Consider the following 21,180-nt stretch of genomic DNA (forward strand, 5'->3'; position numbering starts at 1 on the left):
TATATATATATATATATATATATATATATATATATATATATATATAGATATATAGATAGATAGATATATAGATAGATAGATATATAAGATAAATAGATAGATATATATATATATATATATATATATATATATAATATATAGATAGATATATATAATATATATGCGCACACATGCATAATGAGGTATTAGTTTGTAAAGTACCCAAAATAGTAAATAAAAAAAAAAACAAACATTTTGGATAAATTACTATAAGCTCACAACCCACGTCAAGGGTGCTCATTATATTGCGAGTCCCTAACTATATGAAAAAAGGTCTATCTATCTTAAAAATAAAAAAATAAAAAATCTCTGAGCTGAAGAATCCTATTCAGGTCCACTACGTGGGACAGATGTTTTAGCACTTCTCACGGCCTTTTTCAGATCAGAGTCCAGGAATGTGGTTTGCCACTAAAAGGAGCTGAAAAGGCCTACACGGGTCCATTGGTGAGCAAGAAGCTTAAGATATCGAGAGTGTAGGGGAACTAGCCATGGTATAGGCTGTGATTGATAGGGGCGGAGGTGTGATGCATATAGCTGGCAATGGCAGACAGTGTGTTGGTTATGGGTCATTATACAGTGTGGATATACCATAGGATACTTACTTATTTAGGGCATAGTATGGGCAAATTATTTTATGCTGAGTGTATTTTATGGATACTTTTTTATTTAAGGGCACTGTGTCAGGATGTGCGGCAGGAGACTGGAGAAGATGGAAGTCTGTAAGGACAAGCCATGGAAGAGAACAGTCATCAATGCATCTAGAGAAGACAGATATTGAAATAAAAACAAGAACTACTCCAATCACAGAAGATGCCATCTATAAAGTACCTGGACCTAATTCTTTATCTGTGATACGGATTACGTCTCATTCTATTTTTGTACTGATTATTTTAGTTTCATATTTATGTACTAATGATGGTTCTAGTGATGAATACACCCCTACATTCAACATCACTATATTAATATATCACCAGAGGCATTAGAAGTACATGAATACAGCACTAGAACAACCATTTCTACATATATATGTCACCAGCATTATCATCAGTACATGACTATGGAACTAGATCCACCATCAGTACATGAATACAGTAATATTTGCAGCATTAGGTCATCAAACCTGGCAAAGGACATTCACATGTAATCAAAATACTTCTCTGGGTGCAGATGAGTTCCTGTAGAAGATATTGTCCACTCCTTGGGTCTTTTTGGCATCTATGATGGGGTGGATCCTTGATCTTTGCTGTCAATAATAGCACTCCTTAGTCTACTTCTCCTTCAGAGTAATTGAAGCTGGAAATGATAAGCACAGACAGCATTTTCGTAGTAATCCAATTCACAAAATAACTCTAATACACACACGCATGCGCACACAAACACAATGTATCCATTACAAAAAAAGAAGAACAGATTAAAAAAAAGTTTGTCCCTTTAGAAATATCAAGCATATAAATTAAATTGTATTACGTTCAATTTTCTATTATCCTTTTAAGATTCACTTTTTTTCATTTTTTTATGGCTACACTAAAAAAATACTGAAATGATTTCAAATGGATGAGAACTGGACATGTGAACGCCTAAAATGTAGAAAAGAAACCAGAGGTATCTGGGGAGGCAAAGAGACCAGTGTTGTAGATGTAAAAACAGCTTTAGTAGATCAATGTAAAAATATCTAGACAGACCGTGGCATAAAAAAAAAAAAAAAATGGCGAATGCCCATGGGCTCCCCCCCCCCCCCCCTTTTATTTTTTGTTTCCAGACCACAAAGAAGTGGGTCTAAGAAAAAAAAAAAAAAAAAGAGGGTGCGGTCTGTCTGGAGATTTTTACATTGATCTATTAAAGTTGTTTTTATGTCTGCAACACTGGTTTCTTTGCATCGCTGGATACCTATGGGTTTTTTTCTCAATGCTGCATTGCCCGGATCCAGGCCACTCTGTGCTGATCCTGGGAACCTCATACAAGGGTGAGCTGACTTATTGCAGTGTGTATGAGAAGTACAGTGTTGAGTGAAATAGCAGAATATCCATCATTAGACACAAACTTTTTACAGGTTTTGTTAAAATTACAACAGAAACTTAATAACCATGTTGTCATCCATGGCCTTATTACGTTCTACAAAAATAGTCTAAATTTGTGCATGCTCTTCCTAGTTTTCTGTAAAATTGGGAATTGCATTAAAAAAATTGTTATATTAAAGTACATGTGTTTCTTACAATACTCACACTCGCTGAAGCTTTTTCTGCTTCCGCAAGTTGTGGCTCACAAAGATTAGCCTATAGGATCTGGTAACAATGATCATCCCGCCATGTCCCTCCATGAAATCTTCTGGAATTTCCGCTTCTTTCCATGAGTCAGTTTGGTGCTTTCTGCATGGATCACTGACAGGATTGCAGGCTTCGGTCTAAAGATGTAACGTGTTGCTTTCAAGGTCCGTTATCAAAGTCACGCGTTTAGCTGTCCACAACGTTTATCTCCAATTCCTCTTCTTCATCTGCCATGTGGCTGACGTGTGCTGAAATCTTTGTTTTCCAAGGAACATCGACGTAGCTGGAGACCGAATGCACTGGATGCCGACAGCAGGGACAGTGAGCGAAAAAAATCCCCAACATGCTCATGGCTTCTCTTGACAAGATCTTCCATCTCACAGGTAGTGGAGTAAAGTCTGAACATGGTTTCCAATCCGTGTACTCTTGGTACAAGGCGTCCGTTTTCAGCGCTTCAAACCAGGGCAAATATCCAGTGAGAATAACGAAAAGAAGAACCCCAAAGGCCCAGGTGTCTATACTGGGGCTCAAGATTAAAAATTCTTCATCTGTCAAGTCACATAACTCTGGAGCCATGTAAGGTATAATGTGTGACATCGCTGACACACAGGTTCCCACATGTTGGGTCAAACCAAAGTCGCTCAGTTTGATGTAATAGCAGTCTTTGTCCATAAGTAGCACGTTGTCTGTCTTCAAGTCCCGGTGGACCAATCCTCTCCTGTGCATGTAGTCGAGAGCACAGGATATCTGGATCGCGCATCTTTTGACTGCATCCTCCGGAATTCCAACCTGCAGAAAACAGATCAATACCATGAGATTTTCTAGTGTAGTGCCTTATCTAATCCAACAATACTAAACTTTGAAGATTTGTCTGGTGTTGGAACAGGGGATGTTGCTGTAGATAAATGTAATGATCATGTAGCATCAAACAGTGCATTGAAATGTAAACCTCTTCTACCCATAGAAAGACTATGCTTTTCCAAAGACCCCCATACACATTAGTCATCTATCTGGCTATTACCGGTGTATCTAGATTCCCCGCCTGATTGTTGGTGTCCATCTCCAACTTTTTTGTATTTTGTAATAAAGTGTTGGTATATTATAGGAGAACATATAGTGTCATCCTTTCTTACCTGATTTCTGATGATATCATGCAAGGTGCCCGCTGGTGCCAACTCCTGCGTCATTATATAGTGATCCCGTTTGCCAATAAAGATTGGGTAGGTCCTAATAATGTCAGGGTGGTTGGAGAGAGTGACTGAAAAAGACAGCTCCCTCAGAAAGGTTTCCAGATGAGTTTGGTCCTTTCTCACTAGCTTCATAGCCAGTGGTTGTCCTAAAAAAAAAAAAAATAAAAAATAAAATTATAAAATATTGTCAAAGATCTCCTCTGAAGCACATTCCATCATCACTGGCCATAGACATGAGATATTTGCTGGTAAACTAACTGATTATTGATCTCACTTCTATGAGGCAGACCCACCATGGTAGGTCGGGGACAACTTGGATTTACCAGATTTAATCCCAAGTTTACTGCTACAAAACGGACACCAGATGTGTTCGGCGGCCACTGATCCCCTTTTCCTTTCAAAATTAAATGTAGATTTCATTAAACCAAACAGTTATATTAGAGGAGCCTCCGGGAAACGCAGAATAAGGCTGCCATGCACATTGGGATAAAGTTAATCGAACCAGATACATTTGGCAGGTCTGCTCACTATTTGATTAAATTGGTGTCATTAAAAATCTCTGGACAGATGTCTGGGAACGGAAGGATCGGGAAGAGAGAAACCCAATACACAATTGTTTTGGTTTTTATAGGAACATAAAAATCAAAATCCTGATGAATAGAAATATCAAAAAACTGACCGGCACATCCAACAAATGTGAACAGGTGCTAATTAAAAAAACATAGTAACTATAAATGCAAACCGTTGCACACAGAAAAAGCCAAAAATGTACTAGGGAAAATACTGAGGAATACACACAATTTATCATTTAGCTGACACCTATCTACTGACCCGTACATAGGAACGCTTGGCTCAGCTGGGGACAAACATTGAGCCGTTGCAGTAGTGACTGCCAGATGATTTTTACCATGGCTATCTAACACTGAACACCGGACCGCTCGCAAGCATTTGTGTTCTCCATGAGACCCACTGCCGTCATCATCTGGGAGACACTTATCTTCAGTGAGAACAAAAGTTTCGAGAGACTGAACTCAATCGATCTTTGTGTTCCCGATATCTACTGTCAGGAACACAGATGGTGAAGACTTTAGATATTTTTAGATGGCAATTTGTATCACATAAGAGAATAAACTTGGCCACACACATGGAGAGTTATCTACAGACTATTTGCAAATGTAGGAAAACCAATAATGGCTACTTACAGTATATAAAAAGGCTCTACTCAAATTGAAATATAACCTATATGAAGAAAGTACTGAACCCAAAAGATGACGCATAAAAAAGGGTTTGTTAAAAAAAATAAAATAGAAACAATGAATATTAAAAGAGGTCACTCCAAACAGATCAAGGTAGAACATATTGGAAACTATTGAAGAAAAAAACCCCACACACTTATATACAAAGCAGCAAAAATTGCAAATGTATTATGTGTATGAAAAGAATTATACAAATTATATAGCTACATTTTCACACACACATTATACATTGATATCAAACAAAGATTGAAAATAATCAAAATATTCCGTATAAAACCACCATTAAATATTCATAAACATTAAAAATATTAATATTTATGAATATTTAATGGTGATTTTATACGGAATATTTGTATTTACATTATTCATTTGCAGTTTTTGCAATGTTTTGTATGCATGTATGGGTTATCGACCTTCTGGATCTGTTTGGTGTAACCTCTTAATATTCATTGGTTTTTTTTTTTCTTTATTTTTGAATAAAAGTTGTTCTTTTACACGTCATCTTTTGGGTTCAGTCCTCTTTCTTCATATAGATTACGTATATTGGCAAATGCAGCTGAATGTGATGAGAACTATTGACATTTAGATGCTCAGAAGGAATAAAGTCCCCAAACATTATCTGCAGCTAATGACCCGACACTTGTTTGGCCAACATCTATTCCTCCCAACCTCCCCCTACACATCAGAACAGATTTCTGCCAAAATCATGTCTGGGCAGATTCAGAAGTCCCCTATACCCTTACCATAGTGATTTCATAGGTTTTTAGAACTTTTTTTTCTATGTGTATGGGCATTTTTACAACAGATGTTACTAAAATAAACTAGCTCTGCCAGTGATCTACAGATAAATATCTCATCCCTGTGGCCAGTAAAGCACATTATCAGGTTTTTGTATATATTGTATAAATTGTACCCCATATATTATACATATTTTACCCCATATAGTATCTCAGCCTACACACGATAAGCTTTTTTTCGTCCTTGTTCACATACCTATTAATTTGTCCTGTGCCAGTAGGACTCTTCCGTACGACCCCTGGCCCAGCTCCTTGATGATATCGTAGCTTTCAGAAATCTCCTGCATTTCCACGGTTTGGATGATGGTCTCCATCGTAGCTTAGAAATAGGGGACTCTAAGCAAAGCAACAAATCAGTAGGACTGTAAAGGAAAATATAAGGAGTATGTTTAATACAACATCATGTGGTGATCCCAAGTTTGAGTTCTCTTGGTGTTCCTTTATAATTAAGCTCCATCATAAATTAGAAAAAACATTGAAACAGAAAGATGTGTCATTCTGGGAAAGAATGGGTGACAACTCTTGAAAACTTATCTTTGTGGGAATATTGGTTGTCAAATATTTCACATGGAGATATTGTAATCAAAGAAAGTGTCAAAATTAGCATTAACTTAAAATGATTCTATAAAAATAATGAAGTGTTTGTATTTAGAGATTATTTTGTTTAATTTTGGTGATTAACACAAGAAAATTATAATCTGTGCCTGGTGTAATGTTGCTAAAAAGAGGATTAATTGGTATATGGTCATATGGCAAGAAAACCGAAAACCATGATACAGAACCCCAGTGGATATACTATTGGAGTGGTCTTACCTGAGTTGGGTTTTGGTGAAGTTGAGGATACGTTGGGTTCTGCTCCAAAAAGTAGAGTGATGTCTCTTTGCTCGGGATCAGTCTGAGAGGTCCTATCTCCACAGAGAAGTTCTCAGGAATAATTCCACAAGACCCATGAACTTTTAGCTTTATATAGAGAAGCAGCTACCTGGTATTGAGAACAATTCTCCTCATTTGCTAATTGGATGTCAAAAACCTCCATTGAATGTGTCTCCTAGAACATGGATATTCATGTAGACCCTATTGTCATTTATTCACCTGTGAATAGACTGACTAAAGTCAGTGGGCCTCAATGGTATCAGGGAGGAGCTCACCTAGTATTGTTTGTATTGCTAATTAATTGCTATTGTAGGTAATTCTGAAGTTATTTTACCCCCTAAAGTCACATCTCCCTTTCTTTATCTCCTTTATCTTCTTTATCATTCATGACTATGTAAATCTACATTTATGTATGAATGTTGTATCCAGTGTTTATGGTAACAAATCTTGTAGAATAGTCTTCTCCCAATTAACATTACATGGAAATAATAGAATTGTGTTTGTCCAATAGTAAATCTGCTCCTACAACTAAAGGTAAAGCCCCAAACACATGAGATGAAACCGGGGTCATGATCAATAGTTTGTAGATGGCTTCAAACACATCTAGACTACAAAATTATTTTTTTTTTCATGGTATGAGATGGGTTAATGTATGGCAGCCAGACCCTGTAATCTCTCCATTTTAGGCTATGTGCGCACAGTGCGTTTTTCGCGGCGTTTTTCGGGTGCGTTTTTGGCCTCAAAACTGCAGGACTTTGCTTCCCCAGCAAAGTCTATGAGCTTTCATTTTTGCTGTCCGCACACATCTGTTTTTTTTACCTGCGTTTTTGAGTTAAAAAAAAAAAAAAATGGACATGTCAGTTCTTTCCTGCGTTTTTCTGCGTTTCCGGCCATGCAATGCATTTGAAAAATGCAGCAAAACGCAGAGATCAAAAACGCAGCAAAACGCAGCCAAAAACGCACCAAATCGCGGCAAAAACGCATGCAAAAATTGCTTTTTAATGTCACTTTTTATTTTTCTCATTTGCCAGTACAGTCATTAGTAAAACTGTCATTCACAACTACAATTTGTCCTGCAAAAAACAAGAAATCGTTCATCTATTTCCATAAAAAAAAAAAAAAAAAAATTGTATAAAAGGGAAAAAGGAATTTAAAAAAAGTGCAATGGCAGAAATTGACCATGAAGGGAAGAAATGAAAAGAAAATTCATAGGAATTAAGGAAATTAATTGTTATAAAGGCAGTGAAAACTTTATTACTACAAGAGGTAAATGAGACTGATATTTCACCTCTACGACTTTTCCAAATATCTTTCTATAGTAAAAATAATGGTTGCAGTGCTCCAAACTAGAGAAACTCAGACCTTTATTGGCCCATACTGTGTCGGCAACGTGTCAAGGCTTGAGAAAGATCCTTAGGGAGTGACACGTTGCCAACACAGTATGGGCCAATAAGGATCTGAGTGTCTCTAGTTTGGAGTGCGACCACCATTATTTTCACTCTATATTTCAGGTAATGGAATTGTTACAGTGTAGGCTTTGTACCCACAATAAGTAAGTTTTTCAGTGCTGTTCATTCTTTCTACTCCTATCCATCCATCTAGGTAGAATAGATAGAGATTTAATAAATCGATAGATGAAAATTTACTTTATTAAACCATATTATTTATTAATATAGCGCCATCAATTCCATGGCGCTTTACATGTGAAAGGGGTGTACATAATAGGGACAAGTACAATAATCATAAACAATACAAGACAGACAGGTACAGGAGGAGCGAGGTCCCTGCCCGCGAGGGCTCACAGTATATGTTAATCTCGCTCTTGCCCTCTCTTTTGCTCTGTATTTTTCATTCCTTTTTTCTAGTATCTGTTTATCATCTATCTCAAACTATCATCAGTCAATAATATAATGAAGCAGCACCATAATATAGTGTGTGGAAAGCTTTATGAACACTTACCATTTGGTCCAATATTATATAGCGCAAAAAACAATCTGCACTCTGATTAGTATCGGAGGCTGCTGTTTTTTCCCCTCAGTCTGATCTATTTCCTATCTATACTTATCCATCCATTCAATATATTTCATAATTATTTCAGTTTCTCATATTTATCTGTTTATCCCCTTCTATATCTAATCTTTCAAGCTCTGTCTCATTTCTCATACATCAGATCTATTAATGGACCGTTATCGAATGTATGTTTGGTTCCTCACAGTATTCGGCCTTGTCTCTATTACAGATGAGCTCACAATTAGGAGCAGTGTTTGATCAATGATCTCTGTGACAAACTACTTCACACAGAACAGAGATCTCCTGCGGAGATGGACATTGATCTACAGTTGTGTAACTACTTGTTGATGTTCTCAGAGGGTCTTCACTTGTAGCCATTACCATAACATTAGCCCCCAAGTGCTGCTCCTATGTGGACACTGGTGATTGTGCGGCTCATTAGTATAATCAGGCATTTCCCATAGCCTCAGGAGTCTTCTCCCTGGAAGCCAAACATTGGAAAGAAAAGTATAGACCTGCCCCATCCAAGCCATAGTGCTGTGCTAGACACCAAATAAGGCCGGTTTCACACATCCGGCTTTTTGCCGTTTTACCGGATCCGGCGCTCTCCCGTACAGATAATACAGTACAATGACAGCGCTGTAACTTCCGGGTCACATGCGCCGGTCACATGACAGCATGTGACCGGCGCTTGTTGCTCTGTCATTGTACTGTATTAACTGTACGGGAGAGCGCCGGATCCGTCAAAAAGCCGGATGTGTGAAACCGGCCTAACATGAAGAACAAAGATTCTTGGTGTCAGATCACAAATACCCATATAAGAAAACAAACTGAATACTAAACAGTATAAAGCTTTATTAGATGCTGTAGATGAACAAAGACAAGTGCAAATTAAAACCAGTTGAAAAGCAAAAAGACAAAAGAATTAATTTCACAGAACAAAAAAATCTCCACAATAGAAGATACATGTGGAAATATAAGCGCCGACTCCCTCATATATAATGTAGGCATGGGTGAATACTAAAATATTCAGGTACAGATTAGAGACCAAAAATTTCTATTCATACCAAATGATTATTTGTATACTGGTATTTTCTGGTGCTTTATTATTTTTTGTAAAATAAAAATTCATGTTTTAGCCTTAAACGCTCCTGGCTTCTTTTTCTAAATGGATTATGGAGTGGCCTCCTTTCATTTGAAGTTTATTTATAATTTAAAAATGCGATCATGTGCAATAATCAAATACTTCTGTATCTCAGTCATCAAGGAGAGCGGTCGGGATATGTCTGATCAAGAGGTAGGTGAGTCAGGTCATGGGGAGCTCCAATAATAGAGGCCCGTGTACAGCTTTATATTTTATTTAATGAAAGAATCACAGATGACAAAGTTTAGTTTTCTTCAATAAAAAAAAAAAAGTCTATTGCAAAGTATCCGAGGAAACCACTGACGTACCACCATCTCAATTGTAACAGTCCAATAAGTACAGTGTTATCTACCTTAAGTGAAAAAAAGTTCTAAAGCTTGCAAAGTGCCATCTGGGCAACATCGGAGGGCTGAGGATTCCGGGTGTGAGGGCTTCGAGGGCGGCCGGGATTGAGGGAGAGGAGTCTGGGTGTGAGGGCTCAGAGCGCGGCCCGATGTGAGGGCTGAGTCTGGGTGTGATGGTTCCGAGCGCGGCCGGGTTATGAGGGCTCTGAGCGTGGCCGGATGTGAGGGCCGAGCAGTCTGGGTGTGAGGGCTCCAAGCGCGGTCAGGCGTGAGGGTTCAGAGGACAACCATTCTGCATTTGTTAATGTTCCTCTGGGCACAGCTCGCACAGTAGGCACCTAGCACTTCAATGCTGCTTTAGTGACCAGCACAATAACTTATAGCCTTACTTTGCCACATAATAAAAACAAGTCCTCTGTATGTCTGGTTCTGCTTTGATAAAACAAATTATTCTTTAGGAGATCAGTCATCATAATTATATCTATATCTCTGTATAAAATTTCCCTTCCCCCACATTTTCATAGCACTTACAGTTTACAAATGACGCCTGGTGGTACCATGCCTGATGATGGCACCTGAGCAGTCTCGAAAGCTTGCTATTATTACCATCTTTTCAGTTAGCCATTAAAAGGTATCAACCACTGAGGACTTCAGTTCTTTTAAACAAACTTTTTTTTATCTCTACTGGCTAACACGGTACAAAGATATATTTTAACTGTTCATGTACCAATTTTAGAAAAGTTACTTTTCGTGTATTACAATGCAGTTTGTGCTTTCTATAGAGCCATATATTCTGTAAATCAGGATAATTTTCTACCTAATATTTATAATGTTATAATTTCTATTTTTCTTTAAATACTGTAAAACTGTTACCCTGAAACTGAATAATGACAATTCTTCCTCAACCACAACCACAACTTGTGTATCTATCACTTCTATCTATGGGGATACAGGCTGATTTAGCCCAATTGATTGTCAGAACCAGATGCAGCCCCATATTCTTGACCTCTCCTACAGACCTGCACTATGGCATCGTTAGTCACCAGTAGAGTTGAGAGAGTACCTATTTGTACTCTCTATACTCATAACGACCACTAATACTCGCGTATTTGTTCCGAATAGCGTGTGCAATGCAAGTCGATGGTGAAAAACTTGCAAAGTAACGAGTGACCCTAATGCCGTACTATTCGTGCGAGTAGGAAATAGTGCAGAATTTGGATTACTCTTTAAATTGCGAGTTTTTCCCCCATTGACTTGCATTGCACATGCTATTCGGAATGAATACGCGAGTATTAGACAGAACTCGTTATGAGTATAGCAAGTACGAATAGTTAGATACTCGCTCAACTCTAGTCACCAGAACTAATAATATCAGTTTATAATCCTATTGAAGCTGGGAAGAAAAAAACAGTCACAAATATGGTTTTATCTGAAAAAGATTGGATAATAAACACACAAGGCGGTTGTTCACCTGGAGCAGTGGTGAAAAGTCACAACCACTATAGAAGCGTAACAGATTGGGCACTGCTGCAGCAGAGCTCATAGAGATATCAAATCGATGCTGGAAAGGAAAGGGTTAAAACCTGAGCTGCTGTGAAGAAACTGAAATATCTGCAGGATGTGATCTTTATTTCTACGCGTTTCGGAGGCACAGCTCCTTCGTCAGGATGAAAGCACAGATGTACATCTGTGTAAAAGTATAACTATACATGTTTGGTATCTGAACTTTTACTGACCTGGAGAATCATATTGAATGATCAGTTTTACCATATAATGAATATGGGAAATAAAAATAAAAAAACATCACATTTCACTTTTTTGCAATTTCACTGCACTTGAATTTTTTATTGTTTTCCAATATATGTGACAAAATGAATGAAGACATTAAACAGTACAACTTATCCTGCAACAAACAAGCAATCATATGGCTACATTGATGGAAAAAAAAAAAAAAAATGCTATGGCTCTTAGAAAAACAGGGAGGGGAAAAAAAAAAAAAAAAAAAAAAAAAAAAAAAAAAAAATCGAGAATTGCTGAGCGGTAAAGAGGTTAACAAAATGAAAAGTATATGAAGAAAAAAAAAATCTCAATAAAATTAGAATTTGCTTTGACGATCCTTTACTACTATCAGTTTCTCGGTCACTTGCACAGTTTTTGATGGCACTCGACAGAGGTTGTTCCAAACATCTGGGAGAACTAACCACAGATCTACAGCGGATGTCACTTGTGCAAATCTTTGTCTCTTCATGTAATCACAGACAGTCCGGATGATGATTAGATCAGTGCACGGTGGGGGGAAATGGCCTCTTTCAGGACTCCCTGGTCATTTCACTGCATATAGCTATACACTGAATGTCACCAACATTTGTGCTTGTTCTGCTGCATATATGTGATGCCCTGGCCGATCAGGTTGTCACAAGGGTGCTGTGCAATCTGCCCTTCTACATGGTACCCACTCCTACGTGGTTACGGGCCCTGTCCCTTTGGTGTTGCTAAGAACAAGTGTACACTAATCCTGAGGAACACTCTGCAGCACACCCATGAGACACCCATTGGACAGCCTGAGGGGAATAGGGCCGGTGGAAGGAGGGCCAGAAGTGTCAGGAGTACGAGAGGAGTAGGAGAGGAGAGAAGTGTCAGTGAGCAGTGACCGGAAAGGTCCCGCTGCATTGCTGGGCTCCTGTAACCGTCCCAGGTGTCAGACGTTTGTCTGCCAGGAAGGAGCAGGAACCCTGGTCGCAGGGGGTAGTGACAGGGGGGTACAGTGCTGCCACAGAGGGCAGACCGGCGGCCTTGTGCTACAACCGGGCAGGGGCCAGGGCATGATGGGGTACGTGGACCCTAGGCTGGGAAGTAGCTGCATGCAGCCCAGTAATTTACCCAACGGGAACAGAATCTTCATGAACCGCTCTCCACCCGCTCCAAAAATCGGGGTACTAGCGCACTGAGAGGGATAGGACTTCTAAAAATCGTCCAGAAAAATACCAAGTGTGAACCCTGAGAGCAAGCTCACCCTGCTAGCCACGCAGCTGAGCGGGACCCGAGTAGTTATAGGTGAAAGGGATCCACCAAGTGTAAACATTGTGCCAAGGGACAAGGCTTCAGACCAACCAGCAATGCCAAAAGGGCACGGACCCAATGTAAAATCTGACTAAGGCTGCAGGGCGTTCAAGACTTTAGTTTACCTAGTGTCAGGGTCAGCATCTCTGGACTGAGTATGTTGTGCCCCTTTGCTCCCAACGGGTTCCCAGCGTGCCATCACCGAGCCCCGGAACACCTTTCCCTGCCCACGGAGGTGTTAACATCAATAGCTGCCATTCCATCGCTCCCCTCTCCCCTGAACGCGGCAGCGGTGGTATCCCAATTATTACCACAAACCGTGGGTGGAGTCACGAACTTTATTCAATCCAGCCTTTCTACCCCCCTTTTATTTTCGAGGCCGCGCAATCCAGCCTTGGGTCCGGAGACCCCTCGAGCCACTGCGGATCCGGATCTAAGCAGCCTGTCGGCTATCGTGGGGGCAATACATACATACATACATACATACATACATACATACATACATACATACATATGTGACGCCCTGGGCAAGCCAGGGGTCACAGGTCACAACATCACATGCACCCCACATTCCCTGCAGGTACATCTAAGCTAACCTAAAATCCTTGTTGCCTTCCTCCAGGGGCTGATGTCCACACCAGGGGGTGGGCCAGGCGGTTGGTTCCGCCCACCGAGGAGTACACAGCCCTGGAGGCGGGAAGAACCAGGCAGATGAGTTTAGGAGGAGGAAGTAGAAGGAGGTGAAGTGGAGAGTTAGAGTGACAGAAAAGAAAAAACAGTAGTAAAGCCTGAAGTTGGTCCGGGTGTGTGCCCTGGACTGTGACAGCAAGGTCAGCAGACGGCGGTGATGGTCTGTAAGGGGGCTGCTCGGAGGTTGCTGGAAGGACCGCGGACGGGTGGTGACCCGGCGGTACCGGAGCAGTATACGAAGAACAGTCAGCACCAGGGCAGGGGCCTTTCGGATCCCGGCAAGGCTAGGAGTCGCCATAATTTGCCAAATCCGTCAGTGAAGGGGACGTCTGTCTCCTAACAACCAAGTCCCGATTGAAGGCAACAGTCCGACCGATAAAGGGGAGACACCGCCACGGCACCAGTTTCCCAGGGCCAGCGCCTGCGGGCAAGAGTAGAGCTCCTTCGGCCCAGCTTGAAGCCGAGGAGTGGGTAACCGGTGGGAATCCATCGCTACCAAAGAGACTTTCATAGGTGCAGGGAAGAGACCGTTACCGCTAACTGCAGGGAACATCAGCACCGTGAACCGTCCGAGGGACCCGTCCAACCAGTCGTTTGTTTACCGAGAACTGTGTCGTGTTTACTGGCTGAGTGAGTACCTCCGTGCCGTGCGGCACAGCGCTGTCCCTGCTCCCCTGCACCTCCACAGGCCCCATAGCCCGCCTGTCCACCATCCAACACCCCATCACTGGGCCCCGGGATCACCAACCCCTACCCACGGAGGGGCAAATCAACAACTGGCTGCTCCGTACCATCACTCCCGGGCTTCCCATACAGAGCAGCGGTGGTGTTAACAAATCACCACAACCGTGGGTGGCGTCACGGACAATAAACTATCCCAAAACACCAATTCCCCTTTTCCCTCACGGGCGAGGAGCGCTGCTCGAGTCCCCAGGATCCGGCCCATCGCTCGAGCCACCGAGCAGCGGCAGGCCGCAGCAGCCGCGGCAGCCGGACCCGAGCAGCAGAGGGAGAGCGCAGCGTCCCCTCCTCCGCCCGCGACACATACATACATACATACATACATACATACATACATACATACATACATACATATAACCTCCTGCCTCGACTACTGCAACATCCCCCTCTGTGGTCTCCCTGCTTACACACTCGCCCCTCTCCAGTCCATCCTTAATTCTGCTGACCGAATGATCCACCTCTCTCCTCAATACCACCCCGCTTCTCCTCTCTGCAAGTCCCTCCCCTGGCTCCCAATCTTCCACGGTATTCAATTCAAATTACTAACACTGACCTACAAAGCCATCCATAATCTATCTCCTCCATATATATCTGAACTAATTTCTCACTACTCTCCAAAACGCAATCTCCGATCCTCCCAAGATCTTTCTCTCCTCCTCTCATTTGCTCCTCACGCAACCGACTCAAAGACTTCTCCCGAGCATCCCCAGTCTCCTGGAACTCGCTGCCTCAACATGTCAGACTATCTACTACACTTGCAAACTTCAAACAGAACTTGAAAACTCCTCTGTTCAGAAATGCCTATAACCTTCAATGACCTCACTGCTTCACCACCACCACCGTGCGGAGCTGCCACCCCACCTACACCCCACCTACTGTCTCCTTCCCAAAATCCTATAGAATGTAAGCCCGCAAGGGCAGGGCCCTCTTCCCTCTGTACTAGTCTGTCTATTGTAACTTGTATATGTATTCTGTATGTAACCCCCTTCTCATGTACAGCACCATGGAATCAATGGTGCTCTATAATATAATATATTATATAATATATTATAAATTCCAAAATAAAAGTTAATAACCATGTTGTCATCCATGGCCTTATTGCCTTCTAGAAAATTATTCTATATTTCTGCATTGACTTCTAGTTTTCTTTGAAAAATATTGGGAATTAAAAATAATATATTTTTTTTTATTCAAGTATATGTATACAACACTCACTTGCTGAAGCTTTTGCTGCTTCCCAAAGTTGTGGCCCGCAAAGCCTTGACTATAGGATCTGGTAATAATGATCGCCCCGCCATGTCCCTTTATGAAGCCTTCTGGAATTTCCACTTCTTTCCATGAGTTAGTGTGGTGCTTTCTACATGGATCACTGTGACAGGATTGCAGGCTTCTGTCAAAAGATGTAATGTGTTGCTTTCCGAGTCCGTTATCAAAGTCAAGCTTTTAGCTGTCCACATTTATTTAATTCCTCCTCTTCATCTGCCAAGTGGCTGTCATGTGCTGAAATATTTATTTTCCAAAGAAAAATCGAGGTAGTTGAAGACCAAATGCACTGGATGTCGACAACAGGGACAGTGATCGAAAAAAATTGCCCAACATGCTCATGGCTTCTCTCGACAAGATGTTCCATCTCACAGGTGGGAGTAAAGTCTGAACATGGCTTCCAATCCGTGTAGTCTTGGTACAAAGCGTCTGTTTTCAATGCTTCAAACCAGGACAAATATCCAGTCAGAATAATGAAAAGAAGAACACCAAAGGCCCAGGTGTCTATACTAGGGCTCAAAATTAACCATTCTTCATCCGTCAAGTCTCAACTCTTGAGCCATGTACGGTATAATATGAGTCATCGTTGACACAGGTTCCCACACGTTGGGTCTAACCAAAGTCACTAAGCTTGATATAATAGCAGTCTCTGTCCATAAGTAATACGTTGTCCATCTTCAAGTCCCGGTGGACCAATCCTCTCCTGTGCATGTAGTCCAGAGCACAGGAAATCTGGATCGCACATCTCTTTACTGCATCCTCTGGAATTCCAACCTACAGAAGACAGATCAATATCATGAGATTTTCTAGTGTTGTGCCTTATCTAATCCAACAGTACTAAACTTTGAAGATTTGTCTGGTGTTTGGACAGAGGATGCTGCAGTAGATAAAATGGTGCATTGTAAGGCTAGGTTCGCACACTGCGTCTTTTTGACGCTGCGTTTGTGCGTTTTTGGCCGCTAAAAACGCACAAAAACGCACCTGCGCCGAAAAAAACGCATCAAAAAACGCATGCGTTTTTGCCGCGATTTGGTGCGTTTTTGGCTGCGTTTTGCTGCGTTTTTGATTTCTGCGTTTTGCTGCATTTTTCCAATGCATTGCATGGGGGGGAAATGCAGAAAAACGCAGGAAAGAACTGACATGTCCATTTTTTTTTTTTTAACTCAAAAACGCAGGTAAAAAAAACAGATGTGTGCGGACAGCAAAAATGAAAACTCATAGACTTTGCTGGGGAAGCAAAGTCCTGCAGTTTTGAGGCCAAAAACGCACCCGAAAAACGCGCAAAAACGCCGCGAAAAACGCACCGTGCGCACATAGCCTAATGGTAGCCTCTTCTACCCATAGAAAGACTATGTATTTCCAAAAAAAAACATACACATTAGTCTAACTGGCTATTACCGGTGTATCCAGATTCTCCGCCTGACTGCTGGTTTCCATCTCCAACCTTTTTGTATTTTGTAATAAAGTATTGGTATATTATAGGAGAACATATAGTGTCATCCTTTCTTACCTGATTTCTGATAATATCATGCAAGGTGCCCGCTGGTGCCAACTCCTGCATCATTATATAGTGGTCCCTTGTACCAATAAAGACTGGGTAGGTCCTAATAATGTCAGGGTGGTTAGAAAGGGTGAATGAGAAAGACAGCTCCCTCAGAAAGGTTTCCAGGCGAGTTTGGTCCTTTCTCACTAGCTTCATAGCCAGTGGTTTTCCTAAAAAAAAAACAAAAGAAAAGCAGAAACTATAATAATGTCCAAGATCTCCCATAGAAACAAAATTCCATCATCACTGGCCAAAGACATGAGATATTTGTTGGTGAAATCCCTGATTGTTGATCTTACGTCTATGAGGCAGACCCACTATGGTAGGTCGGAGACATTTGGATTTACCAGAGTTAATCCCACGTTTACTACTATAAAGCTGACACCAGATGTGTTCGGCGGCCATTTATCTCCTTTTTCTTTCAAAACAAACAGCTGCTTGGTTTAATCAAATCTGTATTTAGAGAAGACTCAGATAAACACAGACTTAAAGGTCCAGTCACACTAAGCAACTTACCAGCGATCCCAACAACGATAGGGATCGCTGGTAAGTTGCTAGGAGGTTGCTGGTGAGCTGTCACACTGCGACGCTCCAGCGATCCCACCAGCAACCTGACCTGGCAGGGATCGCTGGAGCGTGGCTACACGAGTTGCTGGTGAGCTCACCAGCAACCAGTGACCAGCCCCCAGTCTCCTAGTTACAGCACACATCAGGTTAATTAACCCGATGTGTGCTGCAGCTAAATGTGCACAGAGCAGGGAGCAGCGCACACTGAGCGCTGGCTCCTTGCTCTCCTAGTTACAGCACACATCGGGTTAATTGCCTGATGTGTGCTGCAGCTAAATGTGCACAGAGCAGGAGCCGGCTCTGACAGTGAGAGCGGAGGAGGCTGGTATCAAAGGTAAATATCGGGTAACCAAGGACAGGGCTTCTTGGTTACCCGATGTTTACATTAGTTACCAGCCTCAGCAGAAGCTGGCTCCCTGCTCACTGCACATTAGTTGTTGCTGTCTCGCTGTCACACACAGCGATCTGTGCTTCACAGCGGGACAGCAACAACTAAAAAATGGCCCAGGACATTCAGCAACAACCAACGACCTCACAGCAGGGGCCAGGTTGTTGCTGGATGTCACACACAGCAACATCGCTAGCAACGTCACAAAAGTTGTTCGTTACCAGCGATGTTGCTAGCGATGTTGCTTAGTGTGACGGGGCCTTAAGGGTGCTTTACACGTGGTGTGACACCAAGGAGCGATAATCAACGATCGCAAAAACGTGAAAAACCGTTGCTCATTGACACGTCGCTCCTTTTCAAAATATCATTGCTGCTGCAGGTACGATGTTCGTCGTTCCTGCGGCACCACACATAGCTATGTTTGACACCGCAGGAATGACGAACATCTCCTTACCTGCGTCCACCGGCAATGAGGAAGGAAGGAGGTGGGCGGCATGTTCCAGCCGCTCATCTCCACCCCTCTTCTATTGGACGGCTGCCGTGTGATGTCGCTGTGACACCGTACGAACAGTCCCCTTAGAAAGGAGGCGGATCGCCGGCCAGAGCGACGTCACAGGGAAGGTAAGTCCACGTGACGGGCGTTAGCGATGTGCACCACGGGCAGCAATTTGCCCATGACTCACAACCGACGGGGGCGGGTACGCTCGCTAGCGATATCGGTACCGATATCGCAGCGTGTAAAGTACCATTAAGGGTGCCACGCACATTGGGATAAAGTTGGCCGAGCCAGACAAATTTGGCAGGTCTGCTCACTATTTGATTAATTTCGTGTCATTCAAAATCTCTGGCCAGATGATTGGGAACGGAAGGATCGGGAAGATAAAAACCCAATACACAATTGTTTGTTTTTTGGAACATAACTGACGCCCTGGACCCCCAGGGGTCACAGTACACGAACACCACACACACACCCCCTCCCCTGGTAGGTGACACCAGTCAACCAAAAATCCTTGTTACCGCCCTCCAGGCTTGATGTCCACACCAGGTGGGGCGGAGCCAGGCGGTTGACCCCACCCACCGAGGAGTTCACAGGCCTGGAGGCGGGAAAAGACAGTTGCTGGTAGACAGTGAAAGTGAGAGGAGTAGAAACTGTTGGTGTCTGGGTTGGAGCCCAGGCATGATCAGCAAGATCGGCAGACGGTGGTGGCCGTCTGCAGGAGTTGGTGGAGGTCAGCGGAACCGCAGGACCGGGGTAAGGTGATGGCCCGCCGGTACCGAACCGGGGAGCAGATTGAAGCCAAGCACCAAGGCAGGGTACTCAGACCCCGACCAGACTAGGAGCCACCGAAAAGGTCAAATTCTCTGATTGCGGTCTGGACCTCAGGGGTTTATTCCCACCTAAGTCCCGTCAGAAGGCAACAGCCCAATCCGTCCGGATAAGTGCCACCGCCAAGGGCCAGAGATCCAAGGGCCAGCACTTGCGAGCAAAAAGGGCTCTCCCGACACGTACACACCGGGGAGCGGACTACCCGTGGGAATTCATAGGAGTCAAATACACTTACACAGGTGCAAGAAAATGACAGCCACCATCAACCCGTCCGGGGAGAGTGAGAACACTGCAGCCGGCTGTGGGCCCCATCCATCCAGCCATTTGGTTTACCAGAGACTGTCCTTCTGTGTCTGAGTGAGTACAACAGCGCCATCCGGCACCGCACTGCGCCGCAATGTTACACCCGCGCCCACGCTGCCTCCCCGCATCGGCACCTACACCTCCTTCCTAACTACCCAACCGGGGCCCCGGGACCAACAGCCCCTACTCACGGAGGGGTCAACACCTCAGCTGCTCTCCGCCATCGCTCCCAGGATTCCCCATCACCATAACCCGTGGGTGGAGTCACGACCGACATCCCAAACACCCACCACTAACCTCCCCTTTTCACTCGTGGGCGAGGAGGTGCTGATCGAGCCCCGGGTCTGACCCTGCGCTCGAGCCACCGAGGAGCAGAAGCACTGGAACCGAGCGCCAGTGATTCCAGACGAGCAGCGTTCCCAACCCCTCCGCCCGCGACAACTTACCGTCACAAACAGGATCCTACCCGTCTACTTACCAGTAAAAGTGCGCCTTGCAGTCCCCGCCGGCGGTGTCCGGCCGAAAAATTTGAAAATCCGCCATCTTGGGCGCGAAAGTTCCCACTCAAGTAATCTTCCCCGAGCAGGGAAGGCGCGAAGGTGAAGCCCCGCCCCCAAAAAAGGAGGTGCCAGAGAGAGAACCAAGGGGGGGTGGGTGAAGGCCTGCCTGATGTAACCGAGGGGATAAAGGGCAGGGACGCCAGGACTCTGCCATTCCATCTGGTTCCTGGAAGCACACGCGCAAGATGTCAGTCCCGTCCGGCAACCCTGAGATCCCAGAGCCCACGCCAGGAACAGTGGCATGGGTGGAGGCCCGGACAGCGCAGATGTGCTGCCGCCTGCAGGCCCAAGTCCGGTTCCTGATGGAGCGATGGGCGGCCGAAATGGAAGAGGTGGCGGCGGCCGTGCGGAAACGCGAGGCGGAGGCAGTGCTGGAGGAGTGGGCAAGCGACCCACGCCCCTGTGTCCCGGAGGGACTGGTCGCTGCGGCTAAGGGGCCCGGTCTGTGCCTGTTCACTCTGCTGCCTCCCCAGCCATCCGTATCGGTTGTCACTGCCCCGCCAATCGATCCGCTGCCCCAAACACCGGCATCGGAGTCCAACTCGCCCGCCCCAGAGGAAAAGCCTGTAGGCGCTGCCCACGGACGACCCCATGAACAACCCACACCGATCCAGTTACCATGGAAGGTTCCTCGGGAGGTGTCTGCCCGTGAGGTGAAGCCGCCGTTCCCGGAAGTGACCGCGCACAAGAGAGTCCCGGCCCTGGCAGTCCGCCCGGCCGCAGAACTGGTGTAAGTCGCCAGCAGGAGGGCCCAGCAGGTGAGGCCTGTCATCCTTGAACCCCACGCCTCGGCTGAGGCGGCGCCGGGATGCCGCTGTAAG

At 43.9% G+C, this 21,180-nt stretch overlaps 1 protein-coding gene and 1 pseudogene across 1 annotated transcript; both read right to left on the bottom strand.

Moving 5' to 3' along the window:
* Window positions 1–2,489: 2,489 nt before the first annotated feature.
* On the bottom strand, window positions 2,490–5,860 carry LOC142297364 (serine/threonine-protein kinase SBK1-like). The gene is made up of 3 exons (XM_075341594.1): window positions 5,743–5,860; window positions 3,437–3,639; window positions 2,490–3,092 (listed from the first exon to the last, which is right to left on the bottom strand). The coding sequence occupies exons 1-3, from the start codon at window positions 5,858–5,860 to the stop codon at window positions 2,490–2,492; spliced, it is 924 nt and encodes a 307-aa protein (XP_075197709.1).
* A 10,057-nt stretch (window positions 5,861–15,917) lies between these two features.
* Window positions 15,918–17,619, bottom strand: LOC142297365 (serine/threonine-protein kinase SBK1-like; annotated as a pseudogene).
* Window positions 17,620–21,180: the final 3,561 nt, after the last annotated feature.

The sequence above is a fragment of the Anomaloglossus baeobatrachus genome, chromosome 3 (genome assembly GCF_048569485.1).
Source record: "Anomaloglossus baeobatrachus isolate aAnoBae1 chromosome 3, aAnoBae1.hap1, whole genome shotgun sequence".
In the NCBI taxonomy this organism is placed as follows: domain Eukaryota; kingdom Metazoa; phylum Chordata; class Amphibia; order Anura; family Aromobatidae; genus Anomaloglossus; species Anomaloglossus baeobatrachus.